At 39.3% G+C, this 24,377-nt stretch overlaps 1 protein-coding gene across 25 annotated transcripts in view; it reads right to left on the minus strand.

Annotated features, from left to right (window-relative positions):
* Positions 1 to 24,377, minus strand: part of RIMS2 (regulating synaptic membrane exocytosis 2) — a 450,137-nt gene that overhangs the window by 250,596 nt on the left and 175,164 nt on the right. For all 25 annotated transcript variants that reach the window (XM_072034389.1, XM_072034391.1, XM_072034396.1 and 22 more), the window contains one exon: positions 5,224 to 6,149. In XM_072034389.1, coding sequence (XP_071890490.1) covers positions 5,224 to 6,149 — 926 coding nt within the window. The remainder of the gene's footprint in view (positions 1 to 5,223; positions 6,150 to 24,377) is intronic.

Genomic DNA, 24,377 nt, shown 5'->3' on the forward strand with positions numbered 1-24,377 from the left:
ATAAGGAGAAATGCATCAGTTGCCTTAAATCTGAGTTTTAATAAAACACAACAAACTTTTCAGTGTTTTGAATGAATAATCAATTATTCTCCTTATGACTATTCAAAATTTAATATTTCAAAATCTAAAGTATCTTCATACTGAGACTGAGTGGAATTTCAAAGCCTGTTCTTGAGTTCATGACAAGTGCTGCAGCTCAGTCCTGAAATTTTGCCTTCTAGTATAATTCCCGTTTGTTCCACCGAAGTTAGACTTTCAGGAACTCTCTAACCTGAATGAAGCAGCTTTTAGAAACAATGACCTCATTCAGATCTAATTTAGTTCAGTGTAACTTTGAAGTCAAAGTTGAAGATGTATGAAAGTGGCACAAGTCAGACTGAAATCAGGCCCTTTATCTCTTGGAATTGAGAAGTGCAAGCACTGTGACGGCATCGCACTTGCGTGGCAGCTCTGCTCATGGAAGCCATACACTGTTCTTGCAGGAGCACACTGAAAGCATGATTTCTTTTCCTCATCCATGAGTTACCTACCATACATTTTTGCTTGTGACAAGAGGATATAGGTTTGAGAGGTCCCAGATAGACTTTATTCTCCACCAAAAAAAAATAAATAAATAAACTGTTTTAAATTGATTTGTTTGGGTTTTTTTGTTTGTTTGTTTGGTTGGTTTTGGTTTTTCTTTTCAATAAACAAGAATGTCCCATTCCAGAAATGACATTTTTAACTTCCGTAATGAAAAAGTGCAGTTACTTCTTTTTTTTTTTTTTTTTTTTTTAAAGAAAAAAAGAGTGTAATACAGTCAAGGCAAGGTCATATACCCATGTTTTTAGTGCACCTAGTGACAAAGAACAGCATATGGACCCTTGTCCTGCATACACACATTTTTACTCACACAGCTTGTGCTCTAAAGCTTTCAGTCAACAGTTGAGGGACTTGAATATGAGAACACTGGAGCCTGTCTATCCACATGTTATGCGTATGATTTCCTGTGATAATAAAAATGGTCATCCATCTAGATATGATGTTTTAATAAGAGAGCAGTAAAAGCAAACAGTAAACTTCAGAGCCGCACCTCTGAGGGAACACAGAGACACGTTTGCACTCCCCACCACAGCTTCCACCCACATCAGGCGTCAAGTCACCGCCTGTGCAAGCAGATACCACTCGCGGGTGCTCTGGAAGGTGGCTGGGAGCACAGAACACAAGTACGCCTGAACTGCTTACCACCATTGGAAAATCCATTATGTCCTACTTCATGTTTAGAGCAAATTAGAGCAGTATTTAGGGCTATCAAGCACCGAGATTTCCATGAAAGAATTCTCTTTTTTCCATCTGAGATTATACCTTGCTGGAGCACTGGTGTTTTAGGGATTTGTGAAGCACTGTTGTACCCCCAGGACCCCTAAATGTTTGAGGGGAGAAGTGGGCAGAAGGAGCCCCTGCTGCAGCACCTCCTGTGCTCTGGGTGTGGGGCCAGCCCCAGGAGTCCCAAGGCACACTGTGGCAGGTCTCTTCAGGCACTTGAGTTGACTGTGGGCATGAAAGCACTGCCACAAAGAATGCCTGAACAGTGGTGCTGCTTCATTTATTAACCATACCTGGAAAGCCTGTGCTCTCACAGAGCAAACGTGTGGTGCTCAGCCTCACATCTGCTTCATGCTGGCCGACAAATGCTGGGGGCCATCTCAAGCCGGCCCTAAGGCCTATTCCTTACAACCGGACTGACAAACGTCTAACTGAAAATACAAACAGAAATGTTCCAGTTTTTCCTCACAACAGAAGAGACTAAAATCAGACAAGCTATGGATACAGCTTGGCCTAACCTGCATACCACCAAACCCGTGTCCTTCCTTGGGATGTCCCCGTCCCTCTCCCAGCTGGGCCCTCCCGTCCTTGTCACCAAACATCCTTTTCCCAGCCACTCACCGTCTCACCCAAACTGCTGCCTCTGCTTCTCAGCTAACCTTGGCACCCTCTAACCAACACTTAGAGGATTAGCAAGCTCCAGTTCACCTTCTCAGTTATCCTTATTAGATCCATTGCCTTCACTTTAGCTGTTCTTCCCAAACTACGGATCTTAGCTCTAGCCTACTTGACCTACTGGGTTTGTTCTCCCCATTTTCAGCCTTGGTTTCCATCTCGATCCACTGGTCTCCAGTGACCCAATGACATTTTGTTTTGCAATTCCTAAACTTACTCCCCTTGTTTGTCAGCCTCCTGACTCCGACTCCAACCTGCCATTCCTCAGCCTAGTTTATGACCCGAATTTCCTGGTCCAAATATAGTTGCATTACAAAACCTGTGCAGCTAAGAAGCTAGCTCTTCTGCTTCTGCAGCTGAACCTCCGTCTACAATATTCCTTCATCACGGCTGTGTCTCACATGGCTGTCTACTGGCTGCCTGCATCTCTTTTGGGTGTTCGGGTGTTCATCAGCTTTCTCTGCTCCCAGCTTCCCTGCTCCCCACACAGATGAGGCAGGAGCACTCCAATGCTTTCTCTGGCCATTACAAGAAATGAGCAGAAAAATAACTTTGTCCTGTCCCCTCCCTGAAAACCAACATTTTTAATTTATTTATTTTTTTAATTAAGGAGAAATTACCTTAAAGCAGACAGCTACTGAAAAGAGACCAGGCCCAAATACCAGGGATACTCCATAGAGAAGGAGATGGAGAACAACTTATTCTCTCCTTTTAAAGAACTCATTATAACTGCATCCAAATTCTCCGTCTAACATTGCCACTCTCCAACTGCAACTCCAAGGCCAAATGCTTTGGGGTTAGCAGTTCCGCTCTGGCCAAAGAGGCTTTGTGTGTGACTTGGAAGGGCAGCTGAGAAATCCTTGGGGCTGAGGATTCCTGTAGGGCAGGAAGGAAGTAATCCATGGGGAGGAGAAGCCCATTTTATAGGAGGTGTTTAAAATAATTAATTGCCGTTTGATCAAAAGGAAGTATTGCAGTGCAATGCAAGGAACACTGATGGGCTTTTATGTGCTGGATTCCTTTTGGTGGTATTCAGGAAGAAATCGCTTGCTTGTATGGACTCAACATGGCATCAGAAATTGACAAAAATAAAGAATTAGGACTTTGCAGGCCTGTTGGCAGCAGCTGTGAAGGCATCATCCTAGCAGACCTCTTGGCTCCATCCCACGCCCAGCAGAAGCCAAACCTTCCCAAAAGCAAACAAATCCTTTCTGGGAGCTTCTGCTCCAGGAATAAGGGTGGAGGAGAAGTACAGAGGGGCTGAGGTTATCGTCCAATACCATGAGCAGGGCTGCTACAGCTGGCTCTGACTCTGGGTATGGGCACAACTGCTGGCTTGGCTGCCTGCTCCATGCACAGTCCCAGCCTCCCAGCACGTCAGCAAGGCCAGAAAGAGCAGCCGCCAGCTCTGGCTGGAAGCAGGCACAGTCAGAAGCAGGCAGAGCTCTTCCCCAGCTCAAGCAGTGGCTCGTGTCCTCTCTTAAAAACCAGGCTGTTCTCCAGCCTGGTTCTAGTCGCAGGCCACCACTGGGCCACACTGATGCAGCTATGACATGAAAACCACACATGGCAATTCACTTCAGATCAGCAAAACATAAAATGGGGCATTTTTCCTGTAAGATTTCTCAAGCTTTCTTCATGCATTTATCAAATACATGCTCAATTTAGCTCCATTCACTACCTGAGAAATCAGGAGAGAGATGACATTATCATTAACTATTGTTATCAGTAATAATGTGTTTTCTGTGATAGTTAAAATACAAAATGATCTCAGTGAAAACTCTAATTTATGCCAGTTTATTATAGTGACAAAGAATCTAACATTTTTGTATAGTATGACTTATAGGTATGTTTTGTGTGTTACATATCCAAAGAATATATTTTGTGTTATTCTGTATAATGCTTCCTATAGTGAATTTCACTAAATAGCACTTTACTACTGTTCCCCAGAAATTGATTGGTTCTATTTTCCTCAAGGTTGCTACTAAGAATAAAATCATGAACACCCTGAAGTTCATAGGAGTTTTGCTGCTTGTCAGGAAGACTAATGAGATCTGGATTTCATCACAGCTGCTTGATGAAGTGCATGTAACTACCTACTTCGACTCTGAGCCAAATTTCAAGGAGCACTATTTTGCTCCTTGGCTATCAGACCATGGTTTCTGCTATCAACATATACAAATTCATTGTAGTTTCACCTCCAATGACTTATGTACTTCAAAAGCAACTTGATACAGTATTTACAATGAACAGTGAATTTTCTAATCCCAATCCACAATAGTAGATGAACACTGAAAGGAACTTCTTTCTTCTCCATGTTCATACCTTGAACATTGTTATTAAGGGGCACACAACTCATGAGCATTAGTAAAGATGCATTGGCGTAAAAAGAATTGAAAACAAGTCGTAACTATTGCATTTCAGACCAACAAGATACATGAAAGCAAGCGAACTAATATTAACTAGATTCAGTTTAAACTGATGGTTCCCAATGCTTCCGTATTTAAGACATACATTACCATTGCATAGGTTGAGAATAATTTCAATTAATTATTTTCTTTCTGATAATGGAGTAACTGCAACACCAAAAATCCTAAAAAGCACTAAAATCAAAAAGCACCATAGCAATAAGGAACCTCCATTGATATAAATCACCTTAGTCTTTTCAATTTAAAAAAGAAAACAAAAAACTTGAATGAGTTAAATTTGCATACTTTTTTTTTTTTTTTTCCAGATCAGATGCTCTTTAACCTACAGCAGCCAGCATGAAACTGGCATAAGCTCTGCATCATGTGCTCTAGTTAATACAACAGAAATGCGGTCATGCGCCCACACTTGATCCAGATTCGCACTCATGTGTGATCCAGGAGTACACAGATCTGCTGTTAATGGACATGAAACCATGGCCTTGTATGACAGCCCAGACTGAGAGATAACTTACAGATTTAATTAACTATTTCAAAAGGTACATTTTTCCTTAAACATATCCAGATATGTCTAGTAGCTGTGACACTCTCTTCGATGTAAATCATTACATTGAGATTTACATAAATGAAAAACAAAATCGGAAAAAGGAAACCTCCATCATAACAAACCTCAGTCACATCTGAAGGGCTGTAGATAAGTGTTTGCAATCAATTCTAATATGTAAAATAACCATATAACAGAATGGAAACCAAACCACATCCATATATTGAAATAGTAAAAAAAAAATAAATAAATTAAAAAAAATAGTAATCTTACCTTTTTCACTAACACTTTCACTTTCAATCTCCACATCATCACAACTCGTGTACTCTGGAGTGGATGCCAATTCTTCTTCTGAGCTACTTAAAGAAACCTGGCGCATTTTACCTCCCTTTTTTGTTTTATGGGGCTTTGGTGGTGGAGGTCTGACAGATTCAGACTGGTCTGAGCTGAGTGAATCGTTCCGTAACATGGTCTCCATCTTTTCACGTTTTGTTTTCCGTACGGCAGAATTGGGATCCAAATGGTGTTGTTTCCTTAATGAATCAGAGCGCCTCATGTCTGGTCTTTCCAGAGGAATTGGACTCCTCCTAGGTGTAGGAGGGCTATGATTTGTGGTCCTCTGACGATTGGGACTTGGTCCCTGAGCTTCTCGAGTTCTTTCCATAGAGTATGAACGTTGATTTTCCATGGCAGCTCTGCGCTCAGACACAGATCTTTGCCTTGACGGTCGTTCCATCCTCAGCATAGATATCCGGGAATCCTCCAACTCGGTATTTGCCAATGAGACATCGCTATGCCTCCGCTCGTGTCGTGCTCGGGACACTTCAGCGTGGATACGCATTTGTTCCTCATACGGTTGTGGCTTGACTGGGTAACGAGCCAAATTAGGATCACTTCTGTATCGTGCCTGGTATTCCTCTTCCCTCCGCTGCCTTTCATATTCTTCTCTGTTCTGTGCATCCTCCTCTTCTACCGGATACTCCTTGGAACGCCTGCGACTCCTCCTGTTGGAATCCCTATAATCACCCAGTTCAGGTTCTTCGTATAACTGTGGCCCACGCTGCGACCGCCTATCTGAATAATCTGATGGTGACCTGGGCATCGCACTGTCTGATGGAGCATACTGTGAGTATTCGTCTCTCTCTTCCCTTTGGTCGTATCTTCTGTTCTGTTCTCTTGATATTGATGGGCTTCTTTTCCTAAATAATAATGACAAGGAAGAAGGAAGAGAACTCTGTCAATATTTCCTACAGCATAAATATTCAGCTAATGCTTACTAAATGATACAATGATCAGCTGAAGGAAAACCAAACAAACAAGAAAACATTCATTGCATTTCTGTGTGAATGCATTTGCACATTTTCTGTACCAAATTAAAGAAAGTATGTCATGATGCATGCTTACAGTGTGTAGTTTAAACAAAAAAAAAAACAGTCTTTATGGAAAAATGCTAATACAACATCATAAAATATGAAATTCAAGTATTGACACTATTTTATAGTCATAACTGCTTTATAAAGCACCAAAATTTTATAATCTTTTCTAATATTTCTTAAGTGATATAACTTGACCACATACTTCTATGTCACAGGGTTTTATAATCACTGCAGAAATTAAGGCTACATCACTACATTAGTTTGATCTTTTAGCAGTCATTATTGCTTAAAAATATACATTTCCATTCCCACAAAACTATGATGTGTACTAAGGGCAGAAAAGGGGACAGACAAAGATCCAGTGGCAGCAGTTTTCTAAATCAGGTGTTCTACCTTAAGTCAAAAAAAACAAAACATATTTTTGTTGCATACTAAAGCAAAGATCCTCGAACTCCTGCCTGGCTTGACAAAAAAATCCTTTTCATCCCTACTCTTGGCAATAGTGTTGGTCCAAGCATTTGAAGAAGACACACCAGCCAGATACCAAAATAGATCTCCAGTACCATTCTTTTTCATAGACCATATCTACCACAGAAAATTCTGAGGATTCTCAGGAAAGCAGAAAAAAATATATATATCTACAGGTATTCTTTCCTGACATTGGCAAATAACTGATTGTCTTTGATTTTATTAGCGGTAATATCCTATTAGGAGATCTTCCTGGAATATTAAAAACGCTACATATATTCTGTTTGATATATTGTTGGTTACATTTGTTTGATATCATTGTTTGCATCTTGAATAGAAGGGATCAATTAAAGACGGAGTAGTGATTCATACAGAAAAACAGACTGGAGCTTCAGATTGTGCCTTTATCAATCCTCAAAGGATAATGAGCATTCAAAATGCCTCTTCCAGACACATCCAGCTTGGTATTCAGTACCCCAGATGGAGCTGGAGGAGTTCCCTGCAGGAATCTGGAATTATTACTGTGTTATCAGACCTTTGCTCTTACATTTTGTTCCATCTTTGCAATTAAGAACCTTTTGAAAATATTTTCTACCTTCCCAAATGGCCACTGATGCTGAAGGGCAGCCTTGCAGACAGCACCATGGCAATCCTACCTATTGTTGAGTGCAGGGAAAGAATAGCAAAGGCACAGCCTGCTCTTGCCACAGCTGTCTTAGAAGGAATAAGGAAAGGCTTCAGCTTTGTGAAGGGGAGAAGGAAAAACAGGCCTCCCTGGTGCCCAAGAAAGCAGGCAGAAAAGGCTCTGCCTAAGGGACTAGGAGAGAAGACACTGCTCTCTCAGCCAGAAAGGAAATGCAGTTGCTGCTCAGCAAGAGAAAACCACAGTTGTGTGAGAGGAGGGCGTGCAGGGGGTGGCTGGCAAATTGGCGTCCTGTCTTAGGTACCATACAGGGTCATTAAACAATGCCTGAAAGATTTGGACCCAGTCTAGCCCCGTAAACATTAAAGTACTTTAGCCTTACAACAGCATCTACAAACGAGGAAACTAATTCGATCTTGCAAAAGTGCAACTCTTCCTGTGAAGGATGACAAGTAATATCAGCATCACTTGGATGCCTATTTGTTTATGGTGAAGTTAAGATGTCCTATCTGTCTTAATAAAGTGTCATGTTGGTACCAGCAGAAATCATAACCTCTGTACGTTTAAGGAAAACTCTATGGCTTCTGCTGCTGGGGCGTCAGTCTGAATCGTTCTCATGTGACACAAACAGTTTCATAAGTCTGAAACCAGAACAGACAACAGGAACAGACAACCAGGACAACAGAACTACCAGAATCAGAGAGTTTGCAAAGACGCAGAAGTTTTCATTAAAACAACAGAGATTGGATGTAGAAGCTTACTTTAAAGAAGACACGCACTTTCAGTTAAATACTTCAGACAATGAAAAATATGCCACATCCCAAATTAAGATATTCCAATTGCAAATTACCTACACTGCTGAAAGTTTCTGCCATGCCTATATTGAAAATGTGCCTAACATCTCAATTCTGTTCCCTGTGTAGGCAAAATCTTTCATCTCCATGCAAATCCAGTTTTAAATAATAAATGGCATTCAATGGATATGCAGTCATCTGTATGGATTTCACTGCAAGGTTGAGAAAAGTATGTGTTCACATGGTATGTACGTATACTCGACTGTTAACATTCACACTGTGTATACTGAGTTTGTATTACATAAGGAGTTAAGTTATATTTACAGTCACAGATTTTTACATGGACTTGTTCCTCCAAGACATCAAAACACCACCCCCAGAAGTGCGGTTTATAGGACCAAGTCCATCATGAATTGTGTAAAACACAAAACCATGCATAAGCCAGTTCAAAAAATCTCACATATGCCTTGGAGCATACTAAGTCTACACGTTCTTCAGGATCAAACATATGCATACATGTATCTGTAGTAATATAAGTAACAGTATAGTTAGAAGTGTTTTAGCCACATTTGGGGAGATTATATATTTATGTATACATATATATATTACGTGTAATATACATACACACACATATATATGACTCCATGTCACATTGTCCTCATAGCAATGCAAAGAATAGAAGACAAATCTCTTCTGGAAACACTGGGAATTTTCATAAAAGCAAAAGCATTTATTGTAGACTTTTTGCAGAGACAAACATACTTCTACCAGGAAAATGTATCACCTATGGAACTGGCACAAGATTTCTAAAAACTCCACCTTTTTTTTTTCTAGCATGTACTATGTTAATGAGAGGAGGATGTGCCAACAGAGCACCGTATTTTTATACCTCTGAAACAAACATTTTCAAACCCTTTACCACAAGCAGTCACTGCCTCTCCTCTGTTTTATTGCCAAGACATGAATATAGGGCCAACATCTATGGTTGACAGTAACATAAAGATCAGCTGAGTCCTCCATCTACTTCACAGAAGAAACAACCTTATGCAGGTGCCTTGTACATGTATGAGGCAACTATCAGGCCACCTGGAAGAGAAAGGACCTTCCTGAAAACCCAGCTTTCTTCTTTGGTGAAAGCAGCCTGACAGGTAAAAGTCACTGCTTTAATTCTTTGTTTATGCTGATTGGGACTATCAGACTATCTTCCTAATCAATTTCAGCTCTGCTGAAGGGATCGAATTTCACCCCAGGATCAAATGGCAGAAGCTGAATCCTATCCGTGAGACACAAACGAAGCACACCCGCGCACCCGACCGGCCAGGAACTGCCTTTACCTCCTGTAAAATAGGGACTAATCTGACAAACAGGCTAAAAAAACTCTCAAGAGTACTCTAGTTAGAGACATTCAAAGCTGGAGAGGGCTCGTCCTGCCCAGCGGTCACCGCACCGCACAGTACTCAAGCCCCCCTTCACCATTAGCCACTCTTCTTTATTTTAAAAATACCTGCAACAAACACAGTTGTAGAGTGCATTGCATGTCTACGTTTTGAGAGAGCGCTGTTAAATCATGGTAGGAGGTACAGCACTCACAAAGTTATGGTCAGTCACTGATATTTTTAGGTCACACTAATTCTGACTCACCTTCATGAGCCTTTGTCTAATCCACTCCTCACCGTTAACTACCTTTAAGACACCTTAGTAAAAGCCTGTCCTGGCGTACCTCCCCCCGCAGCTACACCACAGAAGGCAGCCACACCGTCCCCTTCCTGGCACACAGCAGTGACCCCAACTTTCAGGGAGCACCAGCGCTGCTGGATGTGGCCTGGTCCTCGGCCTGGTCCTCAGCCCGTGGCCCTGAGCAACTGTCCCCTCGTCCCAACACTGCAAGGCCACCGTGACTACTGCTCCTTTGAGCCAGCAATGAAATAAAACCTCTGCTAGGCCTCGAAAGTTCTAGAACCCACACAAACCTGTGGGGCACAGTCTATTAAAAATTCATTTTTCTGATACAGAAACTAAGACTTGTTCTCTACTGATTATCATTATTTTTACTAATACATGACATTTACGCTTTTAACACATCTCTTTTAACCCTACACTGGTGGAAATGTTACTTGCACTGCACTACAAATATCACTAATACTATGAAAAAGCAACCTGACCTGCTCATGCAGTTAATTATTCAACTCCCCCATACTATAATAGCAATATATGTACTTAAAATATGGCATGGGAGAATATAACATGGCTATTCTGTTTTGATGGCTCTGATTTCAGTAATGCAACTACATAGCTTAAAAATCTTTGCCATTCATCTGTACTCTTCCATGAAGAGAAACCCCCCGTCTGCTTTGGTTTAGATTTATAAAAATGAACCCAAAAGTATCAAGGAAAAGGAAATATGAAAAGGCAAGTTTCACCACATTCCGAAAGCTATGGATATTCAAAAACACTGTAATACAAGAAGTATTTGTATCGCAGCAAAAATTAGACCTCAGATGTTCCTGGCTACTAATCTTGTTCTCAGACCAATAAAAGACATATCTGAATTGAATAACATGTTCAAGAAAACATAATTTTAAAGATATGTCCAAACATATGGGTACCTGAACTCATCTTGAGAGATTTTTATAAATAAGAAGTTGAAGCTAAATTAAAAAAAAAAAAATTACTAAGGGCTCAGTGGGCCTGAGCCATGATCAACTACTTGAAAATCAAATATTGGTCACCTACTTTTAACACCTAATTTTAACTTACCAAACAATACTCCTAATTTGTTTTCTGTTTCCTATAACTTAGCAAGGAACACTGGAAATTTAAAACTGAAGATACTTGCCCTGCACATACTGTATTCTTGCTTAGCTGTTTGCAAAATGCGCTACTTTCAGTACATGAAAGAATAATGCAGAGCAAGTAAAAATTCACATTTCCCACTGGAACTCTGCCATAAAAGCCATGCAATAGATGAGGCTTCTTGTTAGAGACCTCATCAAACACAGCCAGCACAGCTTTGTTTCTCCATTACTAGCCTACACCTGTCAGGAAAACAGCATTTGTCGGTTGCTGAGTGATCAGGTAAGAATAGTCCTACTCTTCTACACTTTTACAGTTTAATGCATTATATTCAACAGATAGACAGGCACTTGTTTTACAACAGAGCCAGGGAGTAGATAAAGCGCCGTCATTTCACCTTGCAGAAAAACTTCTAGGCGGCAAGAAGGTGAGCTGAGCATGCTGCAGACTTTGCAACCAAAAATCCTGAGCATGCAAAGATCCCTGAAAACTTCCAGTGTAAAATTAAGATCCTGATGCCCTTTTTCCAGGGAGATCTCTGTTATTTCACTGACAGGTGCTCTTAAGAAAGGATTTCCTCAGATTTCCTTTGCCCTACTGGGGAATCTGCAAAATGCTTACCTACTTTGGAAGTATTTGTAAGAGACTAGCTGGTATTGATTTAGCTCCTTTTCACATTTTCTGCTTATAGAATCATAGAATCACAGAATGGTTTGGGTTGGGAGAAACCTGAAAGCCCACCCAGCTCCACCCCCCTGCCATGGGCAGGGACACCTCCCACCAGCCCAGGCTGCCCAAAGCCCCATCCAGCCTGGCCTTGAGCACCTCCAGGGATGGGGCATCCACAGCTTCTCTGGGCAGCCTGTGCCAGGGCCTCACCACCCTCAGAGTAAAAAGTTTCTTCCTCATGTATAACCTAAATCTCCCCTCTTTCAATTTAAAGCCATTCCCCCTTGCCCTACCCCTACACCCCCTGACACAGAGTCCCTCCCCAGCTGTCCTGCAGCCCCCTTTAGGCACTGGCAGGCCGCTGTAAGCTCTGCCCGGGGCCTTCTTTTCTCCAGGCTGAACACCCCCAGCTCCCTCAGCCTGTCTGCATAGCAGAGGTACTCCAGCCCTCTGATCATCTTCATGGCCCTCTTCTGGACTCATTTCTAATAGTTCCATATCCTTCTTGCGCTGGGAGACCCAAAGCTGAATGCAGCACTCCAGGAGAGCAGAGCAGAGGTTTGATGCAGCCCAGGGTACGGTTGGCTTTCTGGACTGCCAGCACACATTGCCAGATGATGTCAAGCTTCTTGTCAACCAACACCCCCAGGTCCTTCTCCTCAGGGCTGCTCTCAATTAGAGATTTCGTAAAACTGCTCCAGTTTTGCTGAGTCACACTGTGCATGAGAAGTCATTCCGCACACACTCCAAAAGCACCTATGGCTCCATCTTACAAAAAATAAAAATAAAATAGCTTTTTCTGACTTCTAAGCAGCTCCAGATCTCTAAGATGTCTTTTTACAGTTCTCCTATACTGCCTACTTTTATACTACATTGATCTTCTGATCTGTCTATTCCCCTCTCCTTGGGTTCTCACACCTAAAAAGAAGTACGCAACCACATGCAACCAATTTCAAGCTAAATCATTTTAACAGCCTACTCTGATAAAAAGAAAAGGTATTTCTCAGATTTCTTGACCAATATGGTTTTAAACAGGTTATGCTGAAGTACATTTAACGCTCGGATATCTAAGCAATTCATTAAGTAAAGTTCATCTGAGCCATTACTTCATTCTTCATTTCAGCTATGCCTTACAAATTTTATCGCAACCATATTTTGAAACATTAAAATACCTTCCAGCTAAGTATCTCCAAACAATAACGAACTAAGTTTACAATGATGATTATAAGATTTACTGAAGCATGAGAGTAGTACTGTGGATGTTGATCTCTATTAGATTTTATCAGAAAATACAAGTTCGCTGACTGCAGGCTGGTATTGATGGGATGAAAGGAAATCTGTGGTAACAAAATCATTAACATAATGAAATTCGCCACTGATAACGACTTTGCTTTGAACTTGACGTGACTGCACAGACATATAAAACAATACAATTACTTCAGAATCACATATTTGCTATACAAGCAATTCAGCACAAATCAGCATTGCAGCTTTGAAGGGCTAATTTCAGTTTGTGAGTTATAACATGGAAAAAAAACAAGGAACCACTGAACAGTACTAGTGATTTTAAATACCCCTTGCTAATCTACAAATATTTAAGCAATGAGTTTGTTTCACAGGTTTTTATTACATCAAGAACATCATGGGAAGGAAAATGGGACTACCAGTAGAAATGTTTTTGTCCTCCCTTAATTACGACCGAGTTTTCAGCAGCCTTTAATTCATGTGATTTGATTTTAGAAAAATAAACTAACTGTATTTTCATCCTACTGTTCATTCAGCTATACTGCTGAATACTTACCTTTTACAAATACATAAAACATTCTGAGATCTGTCTTAACTTACATTTTTGAACATTTTCAAAATGGGTATTTTGTTAATGATATCCACTGCAAATATGCACAAGAAACATCTCACTTATTTTCTGTAACATATTTTTTTAAAAACAGCTAATCATAAAAACAATGCTCAATGGGCTAAACCTCTTTCTCGAATTGCTCAGAATATGCATTCTAGTTGCCTGTCTTAGTACTGACACCAAAGAAATCATTTCCAGAAGGGTGGAATCAATTAACAGCTGTCATACAGCAGGACTCAAATGACTTTCGAACCTGGGGTGTTAGAAGAATAGTAGGTCACAGAAATACTGAAGCACAAGAAAGAGTTAATACAATACTGAACTGTTACTAAAAAGTACTCCAAATAATATAAAATGCAAGTAAAATCCAAAATGCTGCATATGCTATTGTTACGAGAGGAAATCCAACTTTCCAAGAAATATTTCTAAGTCACAGGCAATAAAATCCAATTTAAAAAAGTAAATTAAAGTACAAGACTTCATTAAAGATACTATTCTCAAATATCTGAAGCACAATAAAAAGTTCTTCTGTACCTCCAATGAGCTTTTTTGCTAAAAATAAAAAATATCTTCCTAATATCCCCAAGAGAACAAAAAATGCTGAACATTACACATCATTTTCACACAACACATTTAGCACCTTTCTTCCCTGCTTTACCTTCTGATCAGCCACTGCACATCTGGGTAGTAGGAAGCCTCAGGTTCATGAGAATACATCAATTTCTGTTCTGGCTAGGTCTCTCATTTAATCCTCTAGGTTCAGCAAAATCACATAAAAAGTCTCTTAATGTTGAGACGCAATTTCAAAATATACTTTACGATCCTTTCCTTTCCCTCAAAATGCAATCACAAAATATAAGGCATCAGGAAAAAAAAAATCTGGAATATGAAGCAGCAATTCAAGTCAGAGAGCTGACCCAATGGGAAGCTATTGAGAGCATGAGAGGAGTGTTATAGTTTAATGCTGTTACCATGTGCTGTATATAGCTGGAGGTCAAGTAAGAATTTACCCTATAAGGAGGATTATGGTACTTAGCTGATTAGTGCCTTGCTGCAGTACTACTGCCTACAAACATACATGCTGGTCAAGGCATTTAATTTAAACTATTTTTAAAATTGCGCAGTTACAGTATTTTATGCCTTGTGTTACAAGGTCCTAAATGAAATTATGTAATATCCATTATTTTTAGTTTGTAACAAGTCAAATTTTGATAAAATTTTCAACCGTTAGGCTAAAAACAACTGCAGCATCTCCTTCAGTCTGAAGTGCTGAACATATTGTAGAACTGAGAATATTTACTTACATTTCACATACCATTTCCAAAAAAACAGTGGAAATCAGTGGACTGTTTCTAGCAACAGTCAACAGAACTCATTTTCAAAATGTGATGAGAATGTGAAAATAAAATAAAGTAAATGCACAGACTGTCTCATTTGCATTAAGTAATCATAAACACATTATTTTCCATAATTTCACAAGTAACGTGCTTTCAATCTATACAAACTAGCATAAAAATAAGTTATATTCTTAATATAAAGCACCACATCCGCATTAAATTTGACTGTGATAAATTTAATCCATGACAAAATGGCATGACATAGGAAAAAATACAGACTTTGCAGCAACCTAGATTTCCTCCACCTAGTATGTGAGAATAGTGAGTTCACACTCCTAGAAAGGCATTCTGACACCAAAGTTCTTCCCTCAGCCGCCACACAGCATTTATCATGTTCATCTATACATTACTGCATCTAATTTTGAGTCTAATCTTTTTGAAGTGTTCCAGTTTCGTACTACAAGGATCGTTCAGCAGGTGCAGCTATCACCTCTTGAAAGCACCCTGGTTTTGGTAGATGGTTTTCAAAGAAAATCTTTAAGTCTGATGAAGGACAGAGTTTTCTTTCAACGAAACACTGTGTTATTGCTGGTGCATTATCACCGTTAAATAAATAAATACATAAAAAGATAGCTACTTCAGAAATGATCAAAGAGTAAAAAAAATATCAACAATATGGACAGTCCTATGGGAGTTCCTATGAGAGTTGTTCTGCCCAGTAACATCTCTGCAGGCTGTTTGGGGGTGTTGAACTCATAGAACTGAAACTTTACTAATGAATGGGAGTCAATACAATACATTACAATATATAAATGATATCATACGATGAATTTTAGTTTTTTTATTCTTTTTTGTTTTAGTTTTTATATTTATGATTCATATTTCTGTCTGGAAGAAATGGAATAGGTCATACTGAGCTGTCTTGACGCCTACATAAAAGAGCAAGCAGAAAATAACCATTATGAAAATGTCCAGTTTCTTCAGTAGCATGAGGTAAAGACCCATTATTAAATCCAGTGAATTAAATCAGTGGTGGCTCGTCTATGAATGGTGGGTTTTGCAGCAGCTTCACCAAGCCCTGTTCAGACAAGGGGACAGGAGCTGGACCACTAAGAAATGAGACATGTTCCTTCAGGAACTTGGAATTTACCATGGTAGATATATCTTTAAATTCCCAGTTCAACCACCTTTTTCAACATGTTGATGGGATGGGATTAAAAGTGCATATTTTTCCAGCAGTACCTATTTATATACAACATAAATGCAGACCATAAATTTGCAGAGAAATGATTTGTGTTTGTGGAAAAGGCTATAGCATCTATAACAAATATTGATAGGACATGACTTTATGGTGTTTTCCAAGCTAAAAGAACTTGCTCCGTGGCAGTTTAAGTACAGGGCTTTCAATCTACAGTCCTTATATGAGCTGAAACATGTGCCTGAAGGTGCAGGATTAAACAGTCATCGCTGCCTAGATGGAAATCCTCCAGTTTAGATCCCAAGGCTAACAGGAGGAAGGGAGATGCCCGCCCTGCCCTCTGCTGCCTGGGTTGTCAGAGGTGCTGTGTGGAAAACTTCCCACCACTCCATGATGTTGTAACAACAGCACATGAGAAACAACAGCCTGGTTCCTTCAAGTATCAGCAGGTAACAGGTCCATCCTCAGATATCCTATACAGTTCCCTGATTTAAGTATTTTTGCCAGAGCTACTTGGGTTTTCTGAAGTGCTGAGACCAGCCCTGGATGCTCCCCCCTCTTAGTTTCTGATCATCTCTTACAGGTGTCTGCCTTACAGTGAGCATTCCCCCAAAACGCTTCAACATGTAGCTTTCATCAGAAAATTTATTCCAGGATCTCTGCAAAAATCCACACGGAAGATCACTGGCTCCTCTAGGAAGCGTGTGCAGGTGAAAGGATAACCCTGGCTACCTGGCAGCATTTATATGGGAAGGTGGCATCCAGTCAAAATGACAACAGTGTACACGGAGGAAAATACAGACCTCTTGTAGCAGGAGGCACACCAGTGCTGGGTAGTCCTTGGAGGACCACTGGAGACACATTAGCCTTGAAGTAAACTCACTGAAATAAACAGTTATACAACTAGTTCTCTTCTGAGAAGGTTGTGTGGGAATCAAAGGCACTTTAAAATTAATCAACTAAAATAAACATAGTCTTGTAGTTTAAACAAGATTTTTGATGTATTCTGCATGATACTAAAATGAAGACAGATTTCATTACTTTGGTAATACTTAAAAAAATGAATTAAGATACTGACTTTTCTCATTCCTCTGGATAAATTAATGCCCATTTGTTCACCCATTAATAAATTAATGCCCATTTGTTTGTATGTGTGCATACAACCATCCCAACTAGTTCATCCTTTACAGCTCATGTTGCCAACATCACCTGCCTTACCCAGCAGGCTAGATTTCCACACAATTCTCCCAGGTCATGATACAAATGACAAAATTGTATCTGAAGTTTAGGGCTATGCATGAGAAGATTTTGGACATCGTATTGGTCACTTCTTCCATCAACAACAGCATTTCTATAAAAGGTGTGAGGTTACGAATGAAAACTAGGACAGCCAAAACCAACTGGAGCCTCAATTGGCAAATAGCTGAGAAACTCTGATCGTGAATTTTTCAAGTCTTAGAGCTTTTTCTGTAAGAGCAGTCCATCATACAAAATTACTGAGTACTTGCCGTACGTCAGTCTTAAGTAGAATGTGAGCAATCGGCTAAGAGAACGCGGTAAAGGACAGGAGAAAAAAAAAAAAGTAATTAAGGAACTGATGATTTAAAACATTTTGTGAAGACACTCATGACAGCTTTTAGGGATTAGTGATGACTTCATCATTCTCGATAGTGTTACTGTCAAATTGTTGGGATCTATAACAGTTTTTTAGCTAACCTTTACTTTCGTTGTTGAGCTAAGCAAGAAGAAAGGTTAAATGGATGCTCACTGAAGCACTTTCCAGGCATGAGAGCGATTGGATGTTAGGCCGGGGAGCCATGCTAACTTTGCAAGAAACTATAAAAGACATTCAGGATGCTCGAGTTGACAAATGGAGCAGAAAGCAAGAAGCAAGTTTCTGTAATTTCACTGGAGAAAAACAATCAAAATGGATAGTTTGATAGATCTGGCCTTTACAACTGGCAATGAGTATTTCGTAGTACAAAGATTTTGTAACGCATATCCAGGAGAACTAGCAGAATACAGTTACAAGGTTAATAGATTAATATGTAATAAAGAGCGAAGGATAACTCTGATCATACAGGATGATGTCCTCCCTCCACAGAATGTTTTTTTTCCAGAAATCAGGTTAATGCTGGATATAACTGAAACTTTGCTGAGAAGTAAAAATGTATCAAATTAAATTCCTTCTATGTGGCCTTACTGTGGAACCAAGTTCATTTGTCCTAATCATTAGGGTGATATTTCCCAAATCAATAGACTATTTAGGTTTATACAGATGATATGCTATTAACAGCAAAACCTAAAGACCTCTTCCTTTTCCATTAAAACCTACCCATGCACCTTCCTCTTGCTGTTATGGCAAAACAAGAACAACCAATGCTATTTTGAGTTTAATTAATAAATCTTGAGTTTGATTTATAAATTCATACAAATTTTATGGGGGCGAGAGGGAGAAGGGAAGTGGATAATTATAGCCATGTTAGAAAATTATCACCACAGATATGAACACTTAAAATACAGATAAAACTTGACAGAATGACCATCATCAGTACATCATAGCAAAAACAGATTTTTAATACTTAGGTTTGTGAAAATTGGACAGAAAGATAATGCTGTGGTAGAGGTTAGACATTTTTTCTTCAGTTCACTTTTGGTTTTGCCGTTTTCCACTATTTTAGAAAGAATGCATTACATACTATCTCTGAATGGAGATTTCAGATGCAGTTACTGACCAGTAGTGTAAAACACAAAATTTGACATTAAAGATATGGGAGCATTTGCTAGCTCTCAGAATTCCACACTTTTTTGATATATTGACTCCGAAACAGAAGATAGTGACAACGTTTTGTTTTCATCCAATAAGAAAGAAAAATCTAAGCCTGTGTGAAAAAAAATCTCTTTCCAAATATACAGAGACTGATGAATAACTGTTTATTTTTCATCAGTGTGTCCTCAGAAGATCTAACGTTAATAAAATACTGGGCGCATGATGAAAAAATCCTGTTTGGTAAAAACATAAGAGGTATTAAAGCAGTTGACCTATCACAACAGCAAGTTATTTCATGCTATAAAAATACAGTATTAAAGTAAAAAATGTGTTTTGGAAAACAGAAACTTCATGATGTTTCTCTTTCTTTAACAAGGAAGCATTTTATGTGTTTTATGCCGTATGACTGCTTTATTGTGCACTAGGGCTGCTGTTGTGGCTGGTGACAGCTCTGCTCCATGGGACAGCTGAACCACACCTAAGAAAGCCCAGGCTGCACCAGCACTAACAGCTCCTCCTGGAGCAACATCCCTTTTCAGAGCCAAGCCTAGGTTCGCCTCCTTTGCTTTGAGAGGCACTGGAGCTGCCCTATTCTGCGTACAGGCAGCCTACTAATGCCTTAGCTCCTCTTTAAGCTCTGGCTTAAGGCAATGTCGAGTGGAATGTTTTGTTCTTGGAAGAAACGTGGGAAATGGAAGTCAAACATCTAAACCCTTCTGCAACACTAAACTCAGTAAACATGGTCATAGCTAAGAGATGCAGTATTTTATGACACATCCTGAAAGCTTTTTGTCAAGAATCATCAAAGATACAAGCTCACGGGCAAAGACAGGAAAGTATGCTATGCATCTTAATCCAACTTAATTCTCTTTTCTCTTTTTCTCAACAAGTTACCTCCAGAGAACCCTTACTGAATCAAAGCCCTTTTCAAGGCAGGGCAGCCCAACAGCAGTAGGTGCAAGTTGTCTCACCGCCTGCTTTCTGAGTTCAAAAATTTGGGGTTAAAAAAGCCTTTCACTTACAAAGGGGCCTGGCCCCATCACTGGATCCATGCCACATAAAATAAAGTGATTAAACATCATAATAGAAATAGCAAAATGATTGGAATTTTATGCAAATTGTGTATAATCACAGGGACTAATACAGGAGCCTAAATATTGTAAGAACCTGGAATGGGGACCTGATCAGGACTGCTCTGCTATTATCTTTAAAATGCAGGGAACTGCAAGCAAACACAAGGAGTAAGTATTGCAATGAAGTGGACCAAAATGCTTTAATTAATTCTCTTATTTGGAAGTTGAATGTCTTGCAATCAGTATTTAGCATTAGTTGATTTGAGTGGCAAAGGAGCTCGTGGAGGAATGACGTGAAAATGCAAAATGTAATGAAGATAGACTTTAAAAAATAAACAAATTTTGCTTAGTAAAAACCTGCCAAAAAGACAAAGCTGTAAATCTACACTACTGCGATAATTAACACAAAAATAATGCCTACAGAGATCAAACAAAAAGAAATCAAGGATAGAAGAGAAAGATAAAGTAAAATGCAATCCAGGATATTTCTAATTTGAGCTTCCGTCATTACTTTACATTTTCTGTAATAGCAACACTTATGGGCAATGAGAAGAGGGCTCTGTACTTGCCATAATGCTGTGTGCAGGACCTGGTAATGGCTGGCTCTAAGTACAGGATAAGTACTTGTGAGGGAACAAACTGTGATACTCCAGTTGCCTGCACATTTGCCCAGAAGTACTCCTGCATCCAAGCCCTCCTGTCATTCCCACTCTCGAACGCTGAAAATGTCCTTTTGCTAATTTATTCATAACCTTTGTCCTCTGGCTTCCTGTGCTTAGGACCAATTTGGTCATTGAATCAGAAACAAGGTTGAAAATTCAGAAGTGGTTTTGATGAGGGCATGTGGAAAGCTGCTTTATCACCTGATTCAATGACCAAGCTCAAGCACCAATTTAACTCAGATTTTTTTTAAATAGTAATTCCGAAGATCAAGAGAAAATTAGGACTTCTTTCTTAAACCAGCTGACTATCAAAGGGAGCTCCAACACAGACAATTTCCTTTCCTGATTCCCCCTGTTATCAAGCTCACTGCTGTATAACTGTAATTATGCCAGTGTTTCATGTTGCGTAACAAAATATAAATATTCTACATATTCTAGTACACAGGTCCATTTGTTCTGGTGCCCAAAAAACAAACACAGATTTGTTCTAGAAATGCAACCTGCACACCAGTTTTACTGCAAGAACTGTGTTCTGCTTAAGCATTTTCTAAACTTCCCAGTTCTTGTCAGGTTCAGTGGCTGCCTGGCATATTGAGGCCAGTGACACAAGGTGGCTCACACAAGCACTGTGCACATTTTGGTTCTCAGTGAACTAAAGGAAAAAAAGCTACCCACACAGTGTCAGGCAAAGGTACAGATAGACTAACGTGTAGACAGACCACACCTTCTGTATTAAAAGACGACATTTTTTAGTACGAAAGACAACAGGACACACACACACACAAAACAAAAAGTTAAAAAAGTTAAAACAAGCATAAAGAGCATAAGAAAAAGAGAATAAAAAGCAATACACGTCATACAGATATGCATCTCATTTTTTTTAGCTACTCTTCTGAATCTGCTCATCTTCCTGTTCTTTGCCCTCAAAAGCATCTTGTGATCATGGCAAAATCACAACCTTCTCAACACCAGGGATCCAAGACCTATATACTGCTATACCCATCTCTCAAAAAGAGGCAAATGCTTTCAGGCACAGCGAGGTGATTATGTCCAGCTGCAAACCAGAGCTCTTCCATTAGAGAACTGTTTGCATCAGGCCTTCCAATAAAACTTATTTTTAAAGCACTTCACAGCCTTTTTCTCAGAGATCATAGTATCTTTTCAGGTCATCTTTTGTAACATCCCATCCTGAGGATAGGCAACAAAAAGGCAGACTGGGTGGAACTGTATTTCTTCATATGAACCCAATGTATGGAGATGTTTCTCAAGTAACAATTCAAGATCAGCACGGGAGACAGAACTGAATCATAATCACATCAGAAGCAGACACAAAGCAAATGGCAAGATTTAAAAAGACAATTTAAATTAGAAGACCTATGGATTCTTGGTTTACAGTGACCGGCACATTTTTCTTACAGTGAGTACACTAAGGAATAGTGCTACAATTACTCTACAATTATTAACGATTACTTTTACAATTGAAATGAGGTAACATGCTGTCTCTGCTGTTCTTATGCGCTATTGTATTGCAGTTTGCAGAGTGGAGGGCACGTAGCCTTGCACACAAGTCCAGGGTGAATTCACGGGTGCTCAATTTGAGAGCAGTGAAGAAGCAGCTGGGAGTGCAAAGCCCCAAGGCAGAAGCTGTGTGAGAAGCTTTGATGCTGGTTGTCCGTGGTCTCTTGCACGAAGACCACAACACATGTAGCACCCATACACACTTACTGTGACTAACAATAACTTCTAAGTCTTCTGAATTTGTTATTTTAGTAACAAACGGATAAAAAAGCGGTAGGTCCCTGGTGAAGATAAAAACTTCATTTTCAGTTCCAATGGATAATGCAAAGGAGGAAGGGGGCACAATTCCTGATAATTTCAGACAAACTCCCTGAACATGACCACCTTCAGATTACTCCTCTATGCCTTCTGCAAAGAGGGAATGAGAGGGAGAAGAGAGAAGCATTCATCTGTGGAAGCTCAAAGAAAAGTCCAAAGGAGAAGAAATGGAGTGTGTGCAGCATAACCAACACCCACTCTAAATGAGGTTCCCTTCATTGCATCAGGAGGCCCATTTAGTGGTTCTGGTATCTCCAAATTTATTCTGGCTAGGAGGCTGAGATTTCGTAAAAGTGCCTAACATCTGAATCCATATTTCATAGCTTTTCTCAAAACCATTACTTTTAGAGAGATTTTCTTCTCCAGAAAAGCTATTTCCCTCTTAGTACTTATATCTCAGTAGAAATGCTGTTGTTGGGGATTTAAAACCTATTTATAACTTTTCCCTAATGCCAAGGCAAACAGCAGCCTGGACCACTGAAATATAAGTGAAAAATTGTTTATAAGAAATGTTTCTTAAAATAACAAAACCTGGCTATAGCATAATTATTTATTTTTTTAAAGTAAATCCTAATATTGTAACATCTGAACATTCCTCTGAAACATGCAGTATAGATTATATAATAAAAAGTGAACAGCTGAAGCAAAAATTGTTCTTGTATTAAGACTACTGACTTTGAAAATGTTTATCTTTTTTATTTTTACTTCATTAATGTGAAGAGTAAAAACTCTTCTAGCATCACTAGCAATATTCTGTAGCGTGACCACAATTCATGGCATTGTCTCATCTTTGTCACCTCTCCCTTGAGAGGCCAGATTCCTCCTCATACATTTGGTAGTTGAGGTGGTGAACAACCCAAAACTTACCCACTCAAGACTGGGAGCAAGCAAGTTTCGAAGCCCACTGAAAATCAAAATAATGAAATGAAATCCACATACCCAACCATACCTAAAGAATTCAAGAGATTTCAGGACGATTTAAAGTTGGGATTTTTCACAATAAAGTCTTTAAACAGTTAATAGTTACACCATGTATCACTGGATTTTTTTTCTGGTTGTGTTTACTACTAATTTACTCAGTGCTTCTGCAAGAATTAAATGAAGAAATGAAGAAAAATTAAAAATACTAAACCAAATGCAAATAACACATCTTTAACAAAGCTTCATCTAACATTTATTACCTGTGGCCATCTCCTACCGACATCATTCTTAACAACAAGGTGGTGCCTGCTAAAGAAATTCAAACTCCTAAATCTGCAAAATAAAGGCCAAAAAATAAAGATATAGCTAACTGCTAAATCTCCCACTAAAATATTTTTTCTGATGAAAAACAGAATGTCGGGGAAAATGTCTTTATATGGATAATTTCAGCCTTTATTTCGTTAGGCTAAAACTAAGTATTGATGGGGAGCCTGGTTTTTGGAAGGACAAAGACGTCCAAACAGACATAACTTCAATTGTAATTCTGGGCATGACCAACAGATACTGCCAATTTTTAAAATATGTCAGGAGACCTGTCAGTGAGATGAAAGCTGGCTGAGACAACAGGCAGCCATGCCATCAGTTTAATAAGGTTTCAAATCTTTTAACCAGTCGTGTTGACAATGCCACGAGACGGTTTCACTGTAAGCCAATTTTCAGTGCCTAAATAGCTAACATCAAAACCTCCAATGAAATGCACATTTATGAACTCATTCCGCTTTATACAGATCAAGATTTATAACTCTGTATAAAACAAAAGACTGCTCTTTTACCACCCTGTTCAGTAAAACAGATATTTGTTATGGTTGCAGTAGTAAATGTAAGAGCAAACATGGCAAGTTAAACATCCTTATAATTCAAGTAGCTTTTCCTGAATTGCAGACTACATTACTTCTGAAATACAAATGATGTACAAATATTTCTAAAATACTTCTGAAATAAATTAAGCTAGGCTAAAACATGTTACGT

The sequence above is a fragment of the Anas platyrhynchos genome, chromosome 2, assembly GCF_047663525.1.
Source record: "Anas platyrhynchos isolate ZD024472 breed Pekin duck chromosome 2, IASCAAS_PekinDuck_T2T, whole genome shotgun sequence".
NCBI classification, from domain to species: domain Eukaryota; kingdom Metazoa; phylum Chordata; class Aves; order Anseriformes; family Anatidae; genus Anas; species Anas platyrhynchos.